Source organism: Hydractinia symbiolongicarpus, chromosome 1 (assembly GCF_029227915.1).
Source record: "Hydractinia symbiolongicarpus strain clone_291-10 chromosome 1, HSymV2.1, whole genome shotgun sequence".
NCBI classification, from domain to species: Eukaryota; Metazoa; Cnidaria; class Hydrozoa; order Anthoathecata; family Hydractiniidae; genus Hydractinia; species Hydractinia symbiolongicarpus.
Genome location: NC_079875.1, coordinates 7,711,516 through 7,727,573, shown reverse-complemented (window position 1 = coordinate 7,727,573; position 16,058 = coordinate 7,711,516). Strand labels below are relative to the sequence as shown.

Below are 16,058 nucleotides of genomic sequence, written 5' to 3'. Positions count from 1 at the left end.
ATTCTCCACTTCTTTCTTATGTAAATTTTATGATTTTGGTACAAGTTTACCAGTCTTTTTATTTACTTTTTTTTTGTCCGCAAAAGGCCAGCAAAGGTCGAGGAAAGCATTAGGTAAACAAAATTTTAAGAATTAAAAATTAGGATAATTAACGTCATCAAAATTTTTATCAATTCTTACTCGTCACACCTCTCTAGTAAACTTATATTTTAGTATAGGTCGAAGCTTCTATGCTTTGAAAAAATAATTTCTCTTTCCTAATTCACTTATGTTCAAACGTTAACCCTGTAGCTGGAATAATAAAGTAAATACCTTAACATGGGCTTTATGTGTCGATAATTTTATATCTATATCCTTCCCATTTAGAAGAAGCAGAGAAGGGGACTCTTCAGTTTGCACAGCATGTATTAAACGCAAAATTTCGGTACTTCAACACAACTTCGTCCCCAGGACTTTTTGTCTCTCACCGGTGCTTATTGACGTCATTAGACATACAAAAAGAGGCAACAGGTTCTGGAATCGAAGTCGTATTTCAACACACGATAAGTTGTTTTGTATTAAATAAGAGTATGACCTGTACCTTCATAGTACGAAAGAATTGCTGAAATACTTTATTACATCTGATGACACTAAATGGGTTAAAATACTGCTAATAGGCTGTTCAGTCACGTGACAATTCTTGCCGTCAAAGTATAACCACCATGTTTTTTCATTTTCCTATTATGTATTGACGTTTTCTTCATACATTCCTATCACTTTTGACCATACTTGGTATTGTAATTTGGCGCATGCGCAATAACATTTTTTAAAAATATGCGACTTCGTCATGTACTATTTATCTTTGTCTTTATTCCTACCAAATATTAGCCCTGCTTGATTATTTTTTAGCAAGTTATGTTAATCTGCATTATACTATCATTTTAACTATTTCTTGTGTACTAAAATACGCCTTTTTGGCCGAAAATATTGTCAGTGTTTATATGGAAGGATGCGCGAGAATTTGTATAATTTTTGACTCCAATTAGGTATCTTCATACCTTAACTTTGTAACAAAAATGTTTGTAACGAAAAATGTTTGAGAGTTAAATGACCCCTCGTTGGAAAGCTAAAGAATAGCTCTTTCATGCTGACAGATTAACTAAGCGAGCAACTACGCTGTTAAAAATGGCCTGAACAGCCTACTGCTAAATACATTGCGGTATACTTCGAGTTCATGTAAATACTAAAAATGTTCATATATTAAAAACGTGCACAAATTTACATGCAAAGTAATATTGTAATACAAGCCATACATTACTTTGCCCTCTAGTTAAAGAGTTTGACAAAATTCAAATAAGCGACTTTGTTTGACTGTTACCAACTTTCAATATCACAGCATAAGATTCTAATAACTCAGCATTCACAGTCGCTTATTTAAGTTTGCAACTAAAATCGTAAAATACAAAAAACTTGCCTGTCATGATCAGAGGTCTGATCGGGGTGAAGCATTCTCTGTTGAGAATGAAATACGGATGTGCTATGATAAATATTCACTTATATGTATACACACAATCCGAATAAACTATCTGAGTTCACCACCAATATATTGCCGCACGTAGTATAGTGGGCTCGTCTGCGGCTCCCAGTTTTGGGGACCGCGGATCGAATCCTGCTCACTGCCAGGCAGTATGTTAGTGATGAACAAAGTAGTTCTTCTTTAATATAAAAAAATGTCTGTCATAAAATTACTCCGACAGTATAAAATGGAGGCTTGAAAAGAGAAAAAAAATAGAGACGAAAAAAACAACATTTGTATTTATCAGGTTATTTAACTATTCAAGCAACTTTCTTTTCGTTGCATACAATGTTCACAAAGTCTGTTATTTAGCATGGGCTATTGTATTATTTCGTCCTATTAAACTTTGCACCATGCACCCTCGTCCCCAGGGTTTTTACCTTTTTGATATGACAGAAGACGGCTAAAAAGGAAAAAAAACCTTAGCACGAGGGTAGGGCGCCTAGGTGTTAACTATATAAATTATAATTAGTTTTTTGCTTTGTTTATTTTTAGAGCAGGTTGGTAAAATTTATAATTGAATTTATCAAATAATTGCTTGGTACCATTTCATAGGGAGCTCGAAGAGAAGGATAAAAATGATATTATAGTCAAATTTAATTTTTGTCAAAAAAACTATTAAAACATTGGTGTTGTTAAGTAAACATTTGAAAAATAGTGCACTAAGTGTGGTTACTCGTTTTACAGCGTGCCATTAAAAAAGTCGCTTTGAATAAACGCGCCATTTTGGATTTGAACAAATTGAATAATTGCAATGCTCGATTAACCGTAAGAGAACTTTCTAAGCCGGTGCCAACAACATTAAAAATGCAGTAGAAGCCAAAAGATATTCCTGTTCTTTTTCAATATGCTATGAATGAAGACTCTCTTCAGTTTGAGAAATTAACGATTCGCAAAGAAGCTAGAGAATGGTGGAGAACGCGCTGTGAAACAAAATTAATAAATCAATAAACATTTAGCAAATCAATAATTCAAAAAAATCTGCTGTCAACTCCAACATTCTCTCGCATAATTCAATCGGCAACTTTTGTTTATGCTGGCACCTCATGTCGGCAACTTGTATTTACGTCGACACCTTATGTCGACAACTTGTGTTTATGCCGGCCCGTTATGTCGTTAATTAATGTTTTAATTGCTCCTAAAAGAAAAACGTCGTTTTTAAAGCTTTCCTGTCTTTAGAATGATAACTTTTATTATTTGCACCTATTATTTTTTATTTATATTCTCATTATTTATTTGTAAATGTTTTACTAAAACACTTACTTCGTATAGATTATGAATTTCTTCATTTGAGAGTAAACGATTGTAATAAACCACATCATCAAACATAGCGCAAAATTTTTCCCCACTGTGGTATTTCCAAGCCATCTTGAGCTGAGTGTATGTGATAGTACCTAAAAACACATTATACTATATTTGATTTTTCTTTTTTAATTCAAACCGTTGGGTTATCGATGTTATTTAAAACCCTGAGTTAACTATGTATTAAAATATTGCTCGCGATGGAAATATTAAATTTTAGTAAAACTCTAGGAATTTAAACAGTTTTACTTTCGTCTGTTGCTCCTTCAAGCTCCGTAAAATCTGGCCTTATTATAAGAAATTAACGTTCTAAAAAATGAACGTCTTCCAAAACACCTCCCGTGAGTTAAAGATACGCTAACTCCTATTGGCGCACACTCAGTATATCTTTAAATCACATTTATTTCATTTATGAAGGATTATTTACTATGGTGCGTACTTGGACTTAAAAAATCTCTGGACATGATTTTGCCCCACATTTCTTGGTCTTTAAAGTCTATGGGATAATTTGCGGAACTTCCAAGCTATTGGAAACACTAGGTTGCCCTAGTATTTTGCTAATAGCGAAAAACCTTAAGCCGTAATGCTCCTTTTTCTTCTTCTTCTTCTTTTTTTATCACGCGGAAATGTTTAAGGTGGTCCCAATAAATACTTTTGGAGAAGAAAGGATTTATGGAAGAAACTTTTGTGCTTGTTGAAAAAAATGGGAAATTTCATTCCTGGACAATTTTAGTAATGATCTGCAAAATGATCTATAAAACAATAGAAAAATAAAAATAATGGAACAACCTTTTTTTTGATATTCTTATCAAAAAAGCGTGCAGGTCCTTGGATGACTTACGTGATGTCCTTGAATGCTTTTCTCCATCACCTGCATGGACACCATTAATAAACACAGAAAACAAATCATTAGCAATGTCAAACTTGAGAAGTACATGAACCCACTCAGATGCATCCGAACCGTGATAGCCTTCAAGAATATAATTATAGTTTTCTGTTCGATAAACAAACTTCCATTCGCCAGTTTTGGTTTCAACATTTCGATTGTTTAAAGTGATTGCATAACCATCGCCAAATGATTGTAAGATATAGATACCCTCATTTCCAAAGAAGCGCATAAACGTTCTGTACCAGAATGAAAATACCAAACCATCGCTGTCACAATTTCCAGGAAATGCTGATGAAAGGTTCCTGTACATAGAGAATATAGGTAATCACACAAATTCACATAGAAACGGACAGATTCATATAGAGAGGGACAAATTCACATAGAGACGGACAGATTCATATACAGACGGACAAATTACCATAGAGACGGACAGATTCATATAGAGACGCACAAATTCACATAGAGACGGACAGATTCATATAGAGGGACAAATTCACATAGAGACGGACAGATTCATATAGAGACGCACAAATTCACATAGAGACGGACAGATTCATATAGAGGGACAAATTCACATAGAGACGGACAGATTCATATAGAGACGGACAAATTCACATAGAGACGGACAGATTCATATACAGACGGACAAATTCACATAGAGACGGACAGATTCATATAGAGACGCACAAATTCACATAGAGACGGACAGATTCATATGGAGGGACAAATTCACATAGAGACGGACAGATTCATATACAGACGGACAAATTACCATAGAGACGGACAGATTCATATAGAGACGCACAAATTCACATAGAGACGGACAGATTCATATAGAGGGACAAATTCACATAGAGACGGACAGATTCATATACAGACGGACAAATTACCATAGAGACGGACAGATTCATATAGAGACGCACAAATTCACATAGAGACGGACAGATTCATATAGAGGGACAAATTCACATAGAGACGGACAGATTCATATAGAGGGACAAATTCACTAGAGAAGGACAGATTCATATACAGACGGACAAATTCACATAGAGACGGACAGATTCATATACAGACGGACAAATTACCATAGAGACGGACAGATTCATATAGAGACGCACAAATTCACATAGAGACGGACAGATTCATATAGAGACGCACAAATTCACATAAAGACGGACAGATTCATATAGAGGGACAAATTCACATAGAGACGGACAGATTCATATACAGACGGACAAATTACCATAGAGACGGACAGATTCATATAGAGACGCACAAATTCACATAGAGACGGACAGATTCATATAGAGGGACAAATTCACATAGAGACGGACAGATTCATATACAGCCGGACAAATTACCATAGAGACGGACAGATTCATATAGAGACGCACAAATTCACATAGAGACGGACAGATTCATATAGAGACGCACAAATTCACATAAAGACGGACAGATTCATATAGAGGGACAAATTCACATAGAGACGGACAGATTCATATACAGACGGACAAATTACCATAGAGACGGACAGATTCATATAGAGACGCACAAATTCACATAGAGACGGACAGATTCATATAGAGGGACAAATTCACATAGAGACGGACAGATTCATATACAGACGGACAAATTACCATAGAGACGGACAGATTCATATAGAGACGCACAAATTCACATAGAGACGGACAGATTCACAAAGATCATATGATTACATATATATAGTTTATTTCTGTGTAAAAGATAATTGGAATTAAGATGCGATATATCCTCCAATAAACTCTTAATATTTTGTACAAAAATTAAAAACGTTGTTGTTACCCAACCTCGTCCCCACGGTTTTTTGCCTATTTGATATCGATACCGGCTTTGAACCCTGGGGACGAGGATAGTTGTTACAAGAAAATTACAGAATGAAGTTTTTTTATTATTTGTTATTACTTGGAACTGAAGTTACGTTGAAATATTTAGGCTAGGAGAGATATAATGTGTCTCTTTCAATGCATGTACTTCTAAAACAACACCAGTTATTATTTTACAAGCCTAATCTAATTCGGGACATGATGGAAATATATTCCTACTTTAGGCATCCTTCTGCAGATAAGACACCTCCATCTCCTTCATCAAAAGTTTGAGGGAGGTACAATACCCTTGTGGTTCGATCGGGGACGTTTATTCGCTTAGACGCTGTCTGATCCCGATAGTTTGCTTCACAACCAGAGCATTCAAAACTTTCATCAAATGTGAAATTCATTAACGGGAGGTAATATGCTATAAAAAATAGTAAAACGTAGTTTAAGAACTAAATATTTCCAAAGAGGTAGCTAACAAGTCATTTAAACATGATACAAAATACAGAAGGTTACGCAGCATATAAATGTAATTCACTTATAAGTGAATAAACGGCTATATCGACAGAGTTTTTATTTTCCCCGTAAATGAATCTAGTCTGCCTCGTTGTTCGCTTGCTTGTGTCTGCCATTTTGATTGTTCTTGAGGGGAATTGTTGTTGCCGTGGGCGACGCGCATTTATGAACATTCCCCTGAAAGAAAGCTGATTCATTCTCTGCTTTTCTCTTATATAATTGCACATTATCTTCAGATTGAGGGTACTATTTCATGTGTTAAGCCAGCCTAGCCTAATCTAATGGTACTGGTAATGAAATATGTCAACTTACGATCTGAAAGTACACATTTGTAAGAATCATTTCGATAATGTGGAAAACACTTTTCAATGTTTGGTTTACATGGCTTGTCGTCACATCTACTCTATAATTGAAATTGTTATTAAGTAATTTTACATCAGCTAGGAATGAAATAAACGGGACCTTTAATCTCAAGAAAACGACTTTGCTTAAATCACTCTTAAAATTGAAAGCCATTTTTAATCTCACTACAAGATTTGACACAGTCGCATTTTCTGCGCTCTCGCACCCTCACGTCAATCCTGTTGACGCGTAAGTTTGACTTTCTTGCCGTCTCTTATAAAGTAAACTATGTTTGAGTTTTACAAAAAATATATAAAAAAACGATTCAGCTAACCGCTGTCGTGAAAAGCGACCATCCAGTTGCATTGACAACTAAGTCAGCATTCGTGCGTCTGTCTTCACCAAGTAACTCACATGCAAATGTTGAAGCATTGTTTGGGCCAACATTGGTTGAAAAACACCCATCATGCATTGCGCACAGTTTATTACATCTGGTTGTATTTTCAACATAATGTGTTGATAGTACGGTTCCATTCAACTTTGTATTGTTGAGTTTATTCATGCTGATGTAAGCAAATGCAGCGGATGTTTTTGACTCTTTACATTTGTATCTTGATTCGCAAGTTGATGCTTCACTAAAAACATATCTAAAAGAAAAATGGTGGAAAACATTACAATTATTTTTATTAGTCCAAAAAAGGCTTAAAAAGTTGGTCTCAGCTTGACTCTTCAGCATGGAAACACCACTCTTCTTTAGCTGTTCTATTGATTTTAGTAAAATAGTTTGTATGTGTTTCTGATCCCTTTAATTTTCATAATTTAGAATAATTATATTTTTCTGCATCCACAATGTTACTTATATTATTATTTATTATTATTATTATTATTTAACGAATGTTTATACAGGATTTGCATGTCAGTATATAAAACACTGTTATAAATATGCGTCCTGAAAATAAAATGTTAAAAATATTAATATTCATTTAAAATGGTTATATACAATAGATAAAAAGTAAATATGTACTACCCAAGTAGTACTACCCAAATCTCACTCTTCAATTGTCGTCCCTTTTTACGTTTTGCATGAACAAAAAAACAAAAGCTGATTTGCGGATATAACGTCTAAAGTGAATAAAAATTAATAACAAACTGGTTTGCCAGCATCAAAACCAAGAAAACACAAGACATGATTGTTGACAAATCTTTCCTTTTGCTTCCGTCCTTTTTGATTCTTTCTTTTTTCAATTTGTAATTTATTTCTCGCTAACTTTCAAATATTTACGAACTTTTGAATTATTTTCTTTATTCAGTAATTTTAGTATCTAACGCGAAATGAATTAAGAATTGTACAGTACGTTTTTCACAATTTCCTGAATGCTTGAATCTGTACAAACCACCTGTTTTTTTTAACTAATTTATTAGCAATTCTATTCAATGATTTTTAGGTGCGCGGTGACACGATGTAAACAACTCAAATTAAATCTAAAAAATAGATATACAATACATCTCAACCTGTTGTCATAATCCATTCCCGACCCCAGGGCTCTAGGTTTTAATCTCAAGGACCTATGGGGACGAGAATGGTTATTATCATTTACATAACGTAACATATAAAGAAAACAATAGTTATCAGTTATGTATTTTGTGAAGTTGGACACTCTGCCGGAAATCAAAAACCCAACACTTAATTGACACTAATTCCTGCGCAGCGTTTGTAAAAACTATTTCGTGCGTTACGTGCAATAGAAATATGAACGTATTTTTGCGCGTATTAAAGTAGGGGAATCCCCATTAGTTACAGGAACAAAGTAATAAAATGCTGGGCTCTAAAATATAGTATATAATATATAAAATATAGATGTTTTACGTTTTGTAAACCGTGACTTTGTATTTTTGGTTTTTATCGTGAAAAAAATTAACGCAAATAATTTATAATTTCTTTTTGCCCGAATTTGCACGAAAATGAGTACGCGAAAGGTACCTCTAGTTAATTTACGTTTCCTGGTGTAATTAGAAAACTTGAAATTGATTGATTTAGCGAGCTTAAAACATGCATCTTACAAAGATTTTTGGACATCATATATGTTGAGATACTAAGCGATGGTGCAGCGTATAATGTTAAAAAAACGAGGCAAAGAGTTAAGTTTTTTTTTTTCTAATTTGAATCATGAAAAATCCGCTTTACGCTCCCACAGTGTTAGTTGGAAATGTTTGTCGTGTTTTTTATCGCGCTATACACATTCACACAAATTCGCTCCCCTCCTTGCTTAGCAAAAATGAGCAAGCGGTTGCTTGTTGAGGCAAATATTCAATTGGTTATTTCACGGACCCAGAATTCTATTCAATATAAGCAATAGTTTCCGGTAATATATCCTAATGCTTGTGTAAAATTTGTTACAAAACTTTATTCATGTAAATCCTTACATTTCTTTTTATTAATTTAACCTCTAGTAGATTAAAAATGAAATAATATCATGTTATATACGAAAAGCATAATTGCACAGACCCATAATTTGTCTCGATGTTTAGTATTTATAGCTAGAAAAAAAAAAAAAGACGAGAGAAGCATGTGTTTGGTCAGAACGAAGAAGTCCAAATGTTGTTCTATTATTGTTGTTAAACAATGGATGAAATGTGCTAATGCTGATATGGTCATAGTTTATAATCCCTTAAAGCATTTGTTTCATATCTTTTTTTTACATATTTGGCAGGTGTTTAAAAGTTGAAAAACATATAGAACAACCTCTCTAGCTAGCTACTTTGTAGTGCTCTCAATCATGAAAGAGAAGAAAGAAGAAATCAAAGCTATATATACCACCCCAAATTCAGCTGTTTTAACAGTTAGACTAAACCTACAAACCAGGGATCCAGGCATCAAATGCCAAAACCTCCATACCTGGGTTCAGGTAAGGAGGAGGGTCTGAGAAAATACAGACCACGCACCCCGAGATAGGGAGGTTTTTGCTCTTGTCGGCACATGTGTTATTTAATCTGAAATCTTTTTTTGTTTAATTTGGATCAGCTAAATTATTTTTAACCGTACCAAATCAGATGTTCAGTCAGATTGCTTGAAAACATGTATCCACCACTAGGTCAAAATACATTTGAAATACAACTAAAGCATTAAGATTGCCAAATATTATGACACAAATGATGTATTGTTTTGTGCCAATTGTTTATTGTCACCAATGCTGACTTTCCAAGTACAACCTTTCCAGTCCTCGCAATTCTCGACAATTGGTAAATGCTGAAGTAAATGCCGAGGTAGATCTTGTTTACCTTAGCTATTTTTGCTGAGGGACTCTCTAATCCCTTGGTTTAATTTGATTCGGCAACACATGTTTTTAAAACACATTAAATAAAAAAACCCAGCAAATCAGCAAAATAATATTTTCTTTGTTAACACATCTTAAGTTGTAGACTAGCCATTCTTGTCTCATTAAATTGTTATTAAAATTTTATTTATAATGTGTCTCTGACTGTAAATAATAACATCTAATCAAACGAAAGCCAAATTCCGCATCACTAGCTTCGTTTATAGAGATCACTGAATCAGTCTTGATGAAACATTGATCACACTGAATAATATCCTTATGAAATGAATCTTTAAAACTTATAGTTTTGTATTCATTTTTTTCGGGAAAACATTCCCTTACTTAAATTTGATGTCTTAAGTAAACCCTTGCTTGTGAATACGTTGGTTTGACAATTATCTAAGTTAGTCAACTTACTTCATTTTCAATTAATTATTTCTTCCACGATTCAGAGACAAGACTGATAGAGTTGCTGGTTCAGACACCTGGTTCTCTTGTTTGGGGTTTAATTGTCCCCAACTTGTCTCAAAGATAGAAATAATATGGAACAATCAGCCCAGTAGAAAAAAATGCAACCATACACAAAGATACTGTGGAATTAGTTTGGCATAAAAACAACTACATGTCATTTTTTTCTCCTGGTAAGGCCACAGTAGGACTTGCTTTAAAAAAATTAGAGAATGATGCCTGGTTAAGGGTGGGTTTTAATTTGAGAAATTTGCTTTTGACTTAGTCTGTAGCACACCTGAACTAGTTAAACTAACTCTAAAATTTATTACGCGACTTAATTGCAAAATAAGGAAAGAAGAGTGTTCTTACAATTTCAGAGTTGTATGTATTTGATTTTTAATAATGAAATGTCAAAATTGTTGTTTTAAATAGTTTGCTATTAAATCAGTTGCATGAATAAAGCAAATTTTGTTTTCAGCTGTTCAAATTCAATCATGGGGGATGTGCACATTATTTTGTGTACCATATTTTCCGGTATATAACCCGCGGGTTATAAGTTGATTTTTACGACTTCCACTGTTGGTGCGGGTTATAATGTGGTGCGGGTTATGTGATAAGTTTTATAATTTTTGTCATTTATTGTGAAATTTAAAGTTATACATTCATCAATGAAGAAAATAGTCTCAACAGGATATATAATGCGTACATTAAGATAACTGCATGCGCAATCCTATACCTACTTAATCTTACTTCAACTATGTGATTTATTTTTTTTCACACAGTGAGATTGTTTTAACTTTCTATTGCTTGCCAGTGCTAATATTACAAGCTCTCTCTGAAACACAATTTTTGTGTTGAATGTAATTCTAATCTATTTATATCTTTGCAATCACATTAAGCACATTGAAATGATTTGCTTCTGGTAATAGAGCAATATAGCAGGTATCGTTTTTAGGTTTAATTGACATGTATTTCACAACCTAGTGCACAGGACTTAATTATTAATTCCTGTTAGAAGTTTTGAAAAATGTTAAAATTAAAGTATGGGTGATAATTTTCTTTTTTTATCTTCGCTACCTTCAAGCAACAGGTGGCAACTGAAAATATTAAAAATAAATATAAAATACAATTAATAAGACACACGCAACTATCTCCCCATTGCCGCCATTCATTTTATATTATGGACACTGTGATTGCTGAGATATAAATGGATAACAAAATATATAAACATTGGAAAAGAACGTTCCGTACATCGCTGTTACAGACAATCCATGATAATTATTATGTTGTTTATATTCATGCCAAAAAAACATAGATATACATAAAAAACAGAGATTTTACTTTAGGTGTATAACCTGATAGGGTGGGTTTTTTTTATTTGTTTGTTTGTTTAATCGCAGGAAGCAAGAGTTATTATTAATAAATAAAAACACCATTGTCTAATTCAGTGCTGTTGGCATTAGTAGAAGGTCGACTTGTTTAAATTAATTTTAATTCATTATTATTTTGGCAATTGGAGACTAGGAAGTTAAGACTGAGAGAGTCGCTAGTTCAGACACTCGGTTCTCGTGTTTGGGGTTCACGAGTTTAAACGTCCCCCGTTTAATGTGGCAAAAATTTGACCACATTACCTCCTTATCACTGCAACGTTTTTAAATACGCATCCATCCTGTCTCTTTTCAACAGGCAGCAACCAGCTTTTACTTTCTCTATCAAATTATTCATTGTTTTCTCATCAAACGACCACTGGTTTAACTGGGAATTCTAGCCCACACTGATACAATGATAATATTCTGTATTTTTATGATGCCACCGTTCTGTTTGTGGTTGGTTCTAGCAGGTGTATCTGGTCAATTCCTGTGGGATGTGTATGGCAATTTAAGTTGTTTTTTTAATTCTAAATTTAAGTTTTGTTTTTTGAGTTTTAATGTTCCATCAATTTGCTTTATTTTTCTTTATGTTAATTTCATATGCATTAATTTCACAAGTTGTTAGTTTTCTACAATGAGGTATATACGGAAATAAGTGCTTTTTGTTGCTAACAGAGCTTTTTATTGTGTTTATAAAATCAAGAAATGAAACAACCACAAGCAATTATTAGCTTTAAAGAAGAAGAGTGTTTACATTAAAATTTAGCTTCTTATAAGAAATGAAACAAATTAATTTGAGTAAAGCTGTTTTTTTTCTCTTTGGGGCTCATGCTTTGTATGTACACGAAAAAGCTTTTAGTTATTAATGTACCTTTTTCAAACATTTTTTTAGATTGCTATTACATAATAATGACTTTTGTTATTTCTTTTTCTAAACTGTTATAATAATTATCTTTTTTATGTTGTTTTTTATAGGTTAATTAATAATCCATTAAGTCTATACAAGAATTTCTTAATGTTTAACAAACAATAAAAAAGTAAGTTTTTGTATTTTGAAAATGTGTTATTAGTTACTATCATTCAATTTTTGTTGTTTAAAGCATTGGAATTGTATATGTTCAATCTGATATTAAAACAAATTTATAGTTATTGTTGTTGAAGTTCTTTAAGCATATTGACTTTTTTTATTGGTTTCATTTTTAAGATATAATGATTATTGTATCGTAAATATTCATGTTTTAATTTGGTAAAGCTGTCTTTATTCTTTTTAGAAAAATAAATTGCAAGAGTGAAACAAGGTATGTTCTAACTGTTAAATAATAACCCTGTAAATAGTTCTGTCTCATTTTGCCATTGTGTTTTTACCTAGTGCCATTAAAGCTACCCCTGAGAGCAAAATTTGCTGTCACAATTTTTCACTGATTTAGAGGGCTGAAATGTTTTTTTTCTAATCTTTTTTTTTTATCTACTGTGTGACACGAATGAGCTGTATATCTAAAAATGTGGTCATCTGGTACTTGTAACATATTTAAGACCAATTAAAGCTCTCTGGAAAATAGGAATAAAGAAAAGCCACATGCAATGTTTAGTTGCATGCACTATTTATTGCAACAAAAGGTAACATGTTTATATGTAAACATGTTTTTCCCTGCCCTTATTTGGTTATTAGGATAACAATAGGCTAACGATTACTGAAAAAATATATACTGATAATGAAAGAGAAAAACTACATATTCTAACAATTTTCTGACCTCTTTTACTCAGTTGCATCACTGCTTGGCCACGTTGACCTTCTGTCCCACTGTTAATCTGCTATTATGCACCCTTGTGAGATTTCGGTAAAGTCATCTCTAGCATGCACTATTTTTTCCATTGATAGAAGCGTAAAGAGTTGAGTTTTAAGATTTTAAGGGACTCCAAGTTTAAGCAATGGTCTCTGCTGGGGTACAAGGTCGGTTAACTCTTATCAGATTATTGATGTTGGTCCTGTTAAATTATCTCAAACAATTTCTATTAATAACAAACATGGCAGCATGGACCTGGCGCACCTGGTAAAATGAAAACAATGACTGTTACAAGTAAATCGTAAAAATTTATTCACGAATTATTAATACTCTTGGCTAATGAAAAACTGTACCTGTTATTTAAGAGTTAAAATAAGAACAGGATAATGGAACGATTGTTACCCCAATTTTGTGACGTGTACAGAGAAAGGAAATAAGTAATACTTCATTTATTTTTAATAAATTTTAATTAAAGTTTAGGGAAAGGTTTTTTAATGTGAATTACTTTTTTGAGAAGTATTTATATTTTGCAACAAATAATCTTTTTGTAAATGCAGAAAAGTTGAGAATTTCGTTTGAATTCATTTTAACAGATAATGAAAAAAGTTGTTTGTTAACAAAAATAAAGAATTAAATTTATTGCGTTACAAAACCCCCTTTATAAAGCTACAAAATTTTTATCCTGTCAAATGTTTTGACAATAAAATACTTTAACATCTTTTTTATACTTTTTAAACTTTTTTAAAAACAGGTTTGACACAATACCTGTTATTCATTGGTCACCAAAGCTAAAATAGAGATGCTGGAGACATTTTTGGCGTTCTCAAACATTGGTTTGAATTAACTATTTTAGGTGTGAATTAATTCTTCTCATGCCATTTGTTAGCTTAAATTATTAATTTGGATCTGTTTTAGAATCTCTCTTTGCAAGATTTTTTAAACAAATTTATTTCAAGATATTTTTTACCTGTTTGGATCCACACAGCTTGTTTTAATTTTATAAAACTCTTTTAAGCTTAATTTTCTGTTAAAAAAATTTTCGCCAGCCTCACTAAGGCCTCAGCTCTTTAAATGTAAAAAGAGTTCAATAATAGATACAGCACAGAGTTTAAATAGCAAACAATATTTGTTATTTCAAATGTTTTAATTTTTTATCACCTCTTCTCTGATATGAAAGCCACTTGACAGGTGTGCTATTTACACGTATTGTTGATTTAGAAACTTCTTCAATAGTATGCTGGCATTTTGAGTTTGTTCATTTGAAGAACTTCCCAACAACATTGATTGATTTTTTCTTTCTGAAAGATTATATATAGTTTTTCTGGCTGTTGATGTTTAAGGAAAATTGATAGATTTTGTTGAAACAAAGATTTTTAACCTTAAAAGTATATAACTGTAGCAGAGTAAATTAAAACAGAAAAATATAAAAGAAAGATGGAATCGCCCGAGGTGGTGATTGAGGTGATAATTTTAAATTAATATTTTTCGTAATTTGCTTTGCAAACCTTTTGTTGTTAATTATTGGTAAATTTTGTTTTCTTTTTATTCTATTTCTTAGCATGCCTGCCCTAAAAAGGCCTAGGGTTATCTTAGATTTACTGTTTAAACTATTTCATATCTGCAAAAAACTTGTTTGATGTCAAACTCTTTTGTGTAATACAATCTTGTCATTGGAAATAACAAAAACAGGCTGTTTTATTTAGAGATAGAGAACCTAAAATTAACGCTGTGTTAGTCTTAGAGTCTAAATTGTTGTGTATTTACAAAAATATTGTAATTGTTAACCTGCTTTAAAAGATTCACACGTTTATTTTACTCCCTAATATTATCTTCCTGGTTTTTTTTCTCTTAACGAAGTATCAAACTCTAAGTTACCATTGAAAGAAATGAAGGCAGAAAAAAAAGAATTAATATTTGCAAATTTGCATCAAATTCCAAAACTTAAATTCTCCATTTTTTTAATATTTTTTAAACCTTTTATCTTGCATTTTCTGTCAATTTGGTATAAAATCAACTTCAGACATTCAAATACTAAACAAAACAAGATCTGTTTTACATTCACTCTATGTATATCCTGTAATTTTGATAGATATTTTAGACAATCCTCAAGGTCTTTAACTTTAATTCTACAATCTTGTCTTTCATGAACCATGTCTCCCCTTCATAAGATAGTGCTGACGACCATAAAGGAAAAAACAGATTATCTTTAAGATTGTAAATGTATAATACAGTACATTTTAAAGGTATAGTTTAAAATTAAGTCCATTAAGAAGTGAATTTTTTGTGTTTTGCAGCTAGTTCAGCTTTTGTAATGTTAGACATGGTTTGTGTACTTTTGTAAACAAATTGTTACAAAGAGACTAGGATGTTTACTAAAAAAACTAAAAAAAATGAAATTCCTAAAGCCAAAAGGCTTTCCACCAATGAATTCCACCAATGTGTACATAATTAAAAACCATGTAATATTTCTATTCTATCCTAAAAAAAATCATCTGTTTTTTTTTATAATTCATGTCTATTTTTTAGTTTAATTATCCTTTATTTTCAAAAAACAATGATTCGTGTTGAGTGCAACTCCCTTATTATATATCATATATATTATAGATATTTTCCACCTGTCTTATATCATGTCTTCTTCTGATAAAATGGGAGTGTCAACAAAAGAAGCAATGTAAGAAAAGAATTA

General features: G+C 32.3%; 2 protein-coding genes across 6 annotated transcripts in view; one reads left to right on the top strand and one right to left on the bottom strand.

Annotated features, from left to right (window-relative positions):
• LOC130635862 (tumor necrosis factor alpha-induced protein 8-like protein) overlaps positions 1-16,058 on the top strand; it is a 49,495-nt gene that overhangs the window by 28,845 nt on the left and 4,592 nt on the right. The window contains exons 2-3 of one of the 5 annotated variants that reach the window (XM_057445407.1): positions 12,563-12,625; positions 12,860-12,886. Coding sequence is in view for 1 of the 5 variants with exons in the window: in XM_057445382.1 (XP_057301365.1) it covers positions 14,807-14,833 (27 nt within the window). In the remaining 4 variants the exon portion in view is untranslated. Of the gene's footprint in view, positions 1-12,562; positions 12,626-12,858; positions 12,887-14,635; positions 14,834-16,020; positions 16,044-16,058 lie in introns of those variants that run through there. The other 4 variants (XM_057445415.1, XM_057445398.1, XM_057445382.1 and 1 more) reach the window with 4 other exon arrangements.
• Positions 995-8,198, bottom strand: LOC130635853 (uncharacterized). Its single transcript, XM_057445359.1, has 7 exons — positions 7,605-8,198; positions 6,789-7,101; positions 6,425-6,515; positions 5,828-6,017; positions 3,699-4,048; positions 2,819-2,949; positions 995-2,693 (listed from the first exon to the last, which is right to left on the bottom strand). The coding sequence occupies exons 1-7, from the start codon at positions 7,640-7,642 to the stop codon at positions 2,676-2,678; spliced, it is 1,131 nt and encodes a 376-aa protein (XP_057301342.1). The 5' UTR covers positions 7,643-8,198; the 3' UTR covers positions 995-2,675.

What these genes read in the sequence shown, in the direction of transcription:
- LOC130635853 (XM_057445359.1), bottom strand. Translation starts at nt 7,642, where the DNA reads ATGTCTTGTGTTTTCTTGGTTTTGATGCTGGCAAACCA. An exon ending in GGTCGCTTTTCACGACAGCG is followed by an intron (nt 6,516 to 6,788) that starts GTTAGCTGAATC and finishes TTTCAATTATAG; the next exon opens with AGTAGATGTGACGACAAGCC. An exon ending in TCTGCAGAAGGATGCCTAAA is followed by an intron (nt 4,049 to 5,827) that starts GTAGGAATATAT and finishes CTCTATGTACAG; the next exon opens with GAACCTTTCATCAGCATTTC.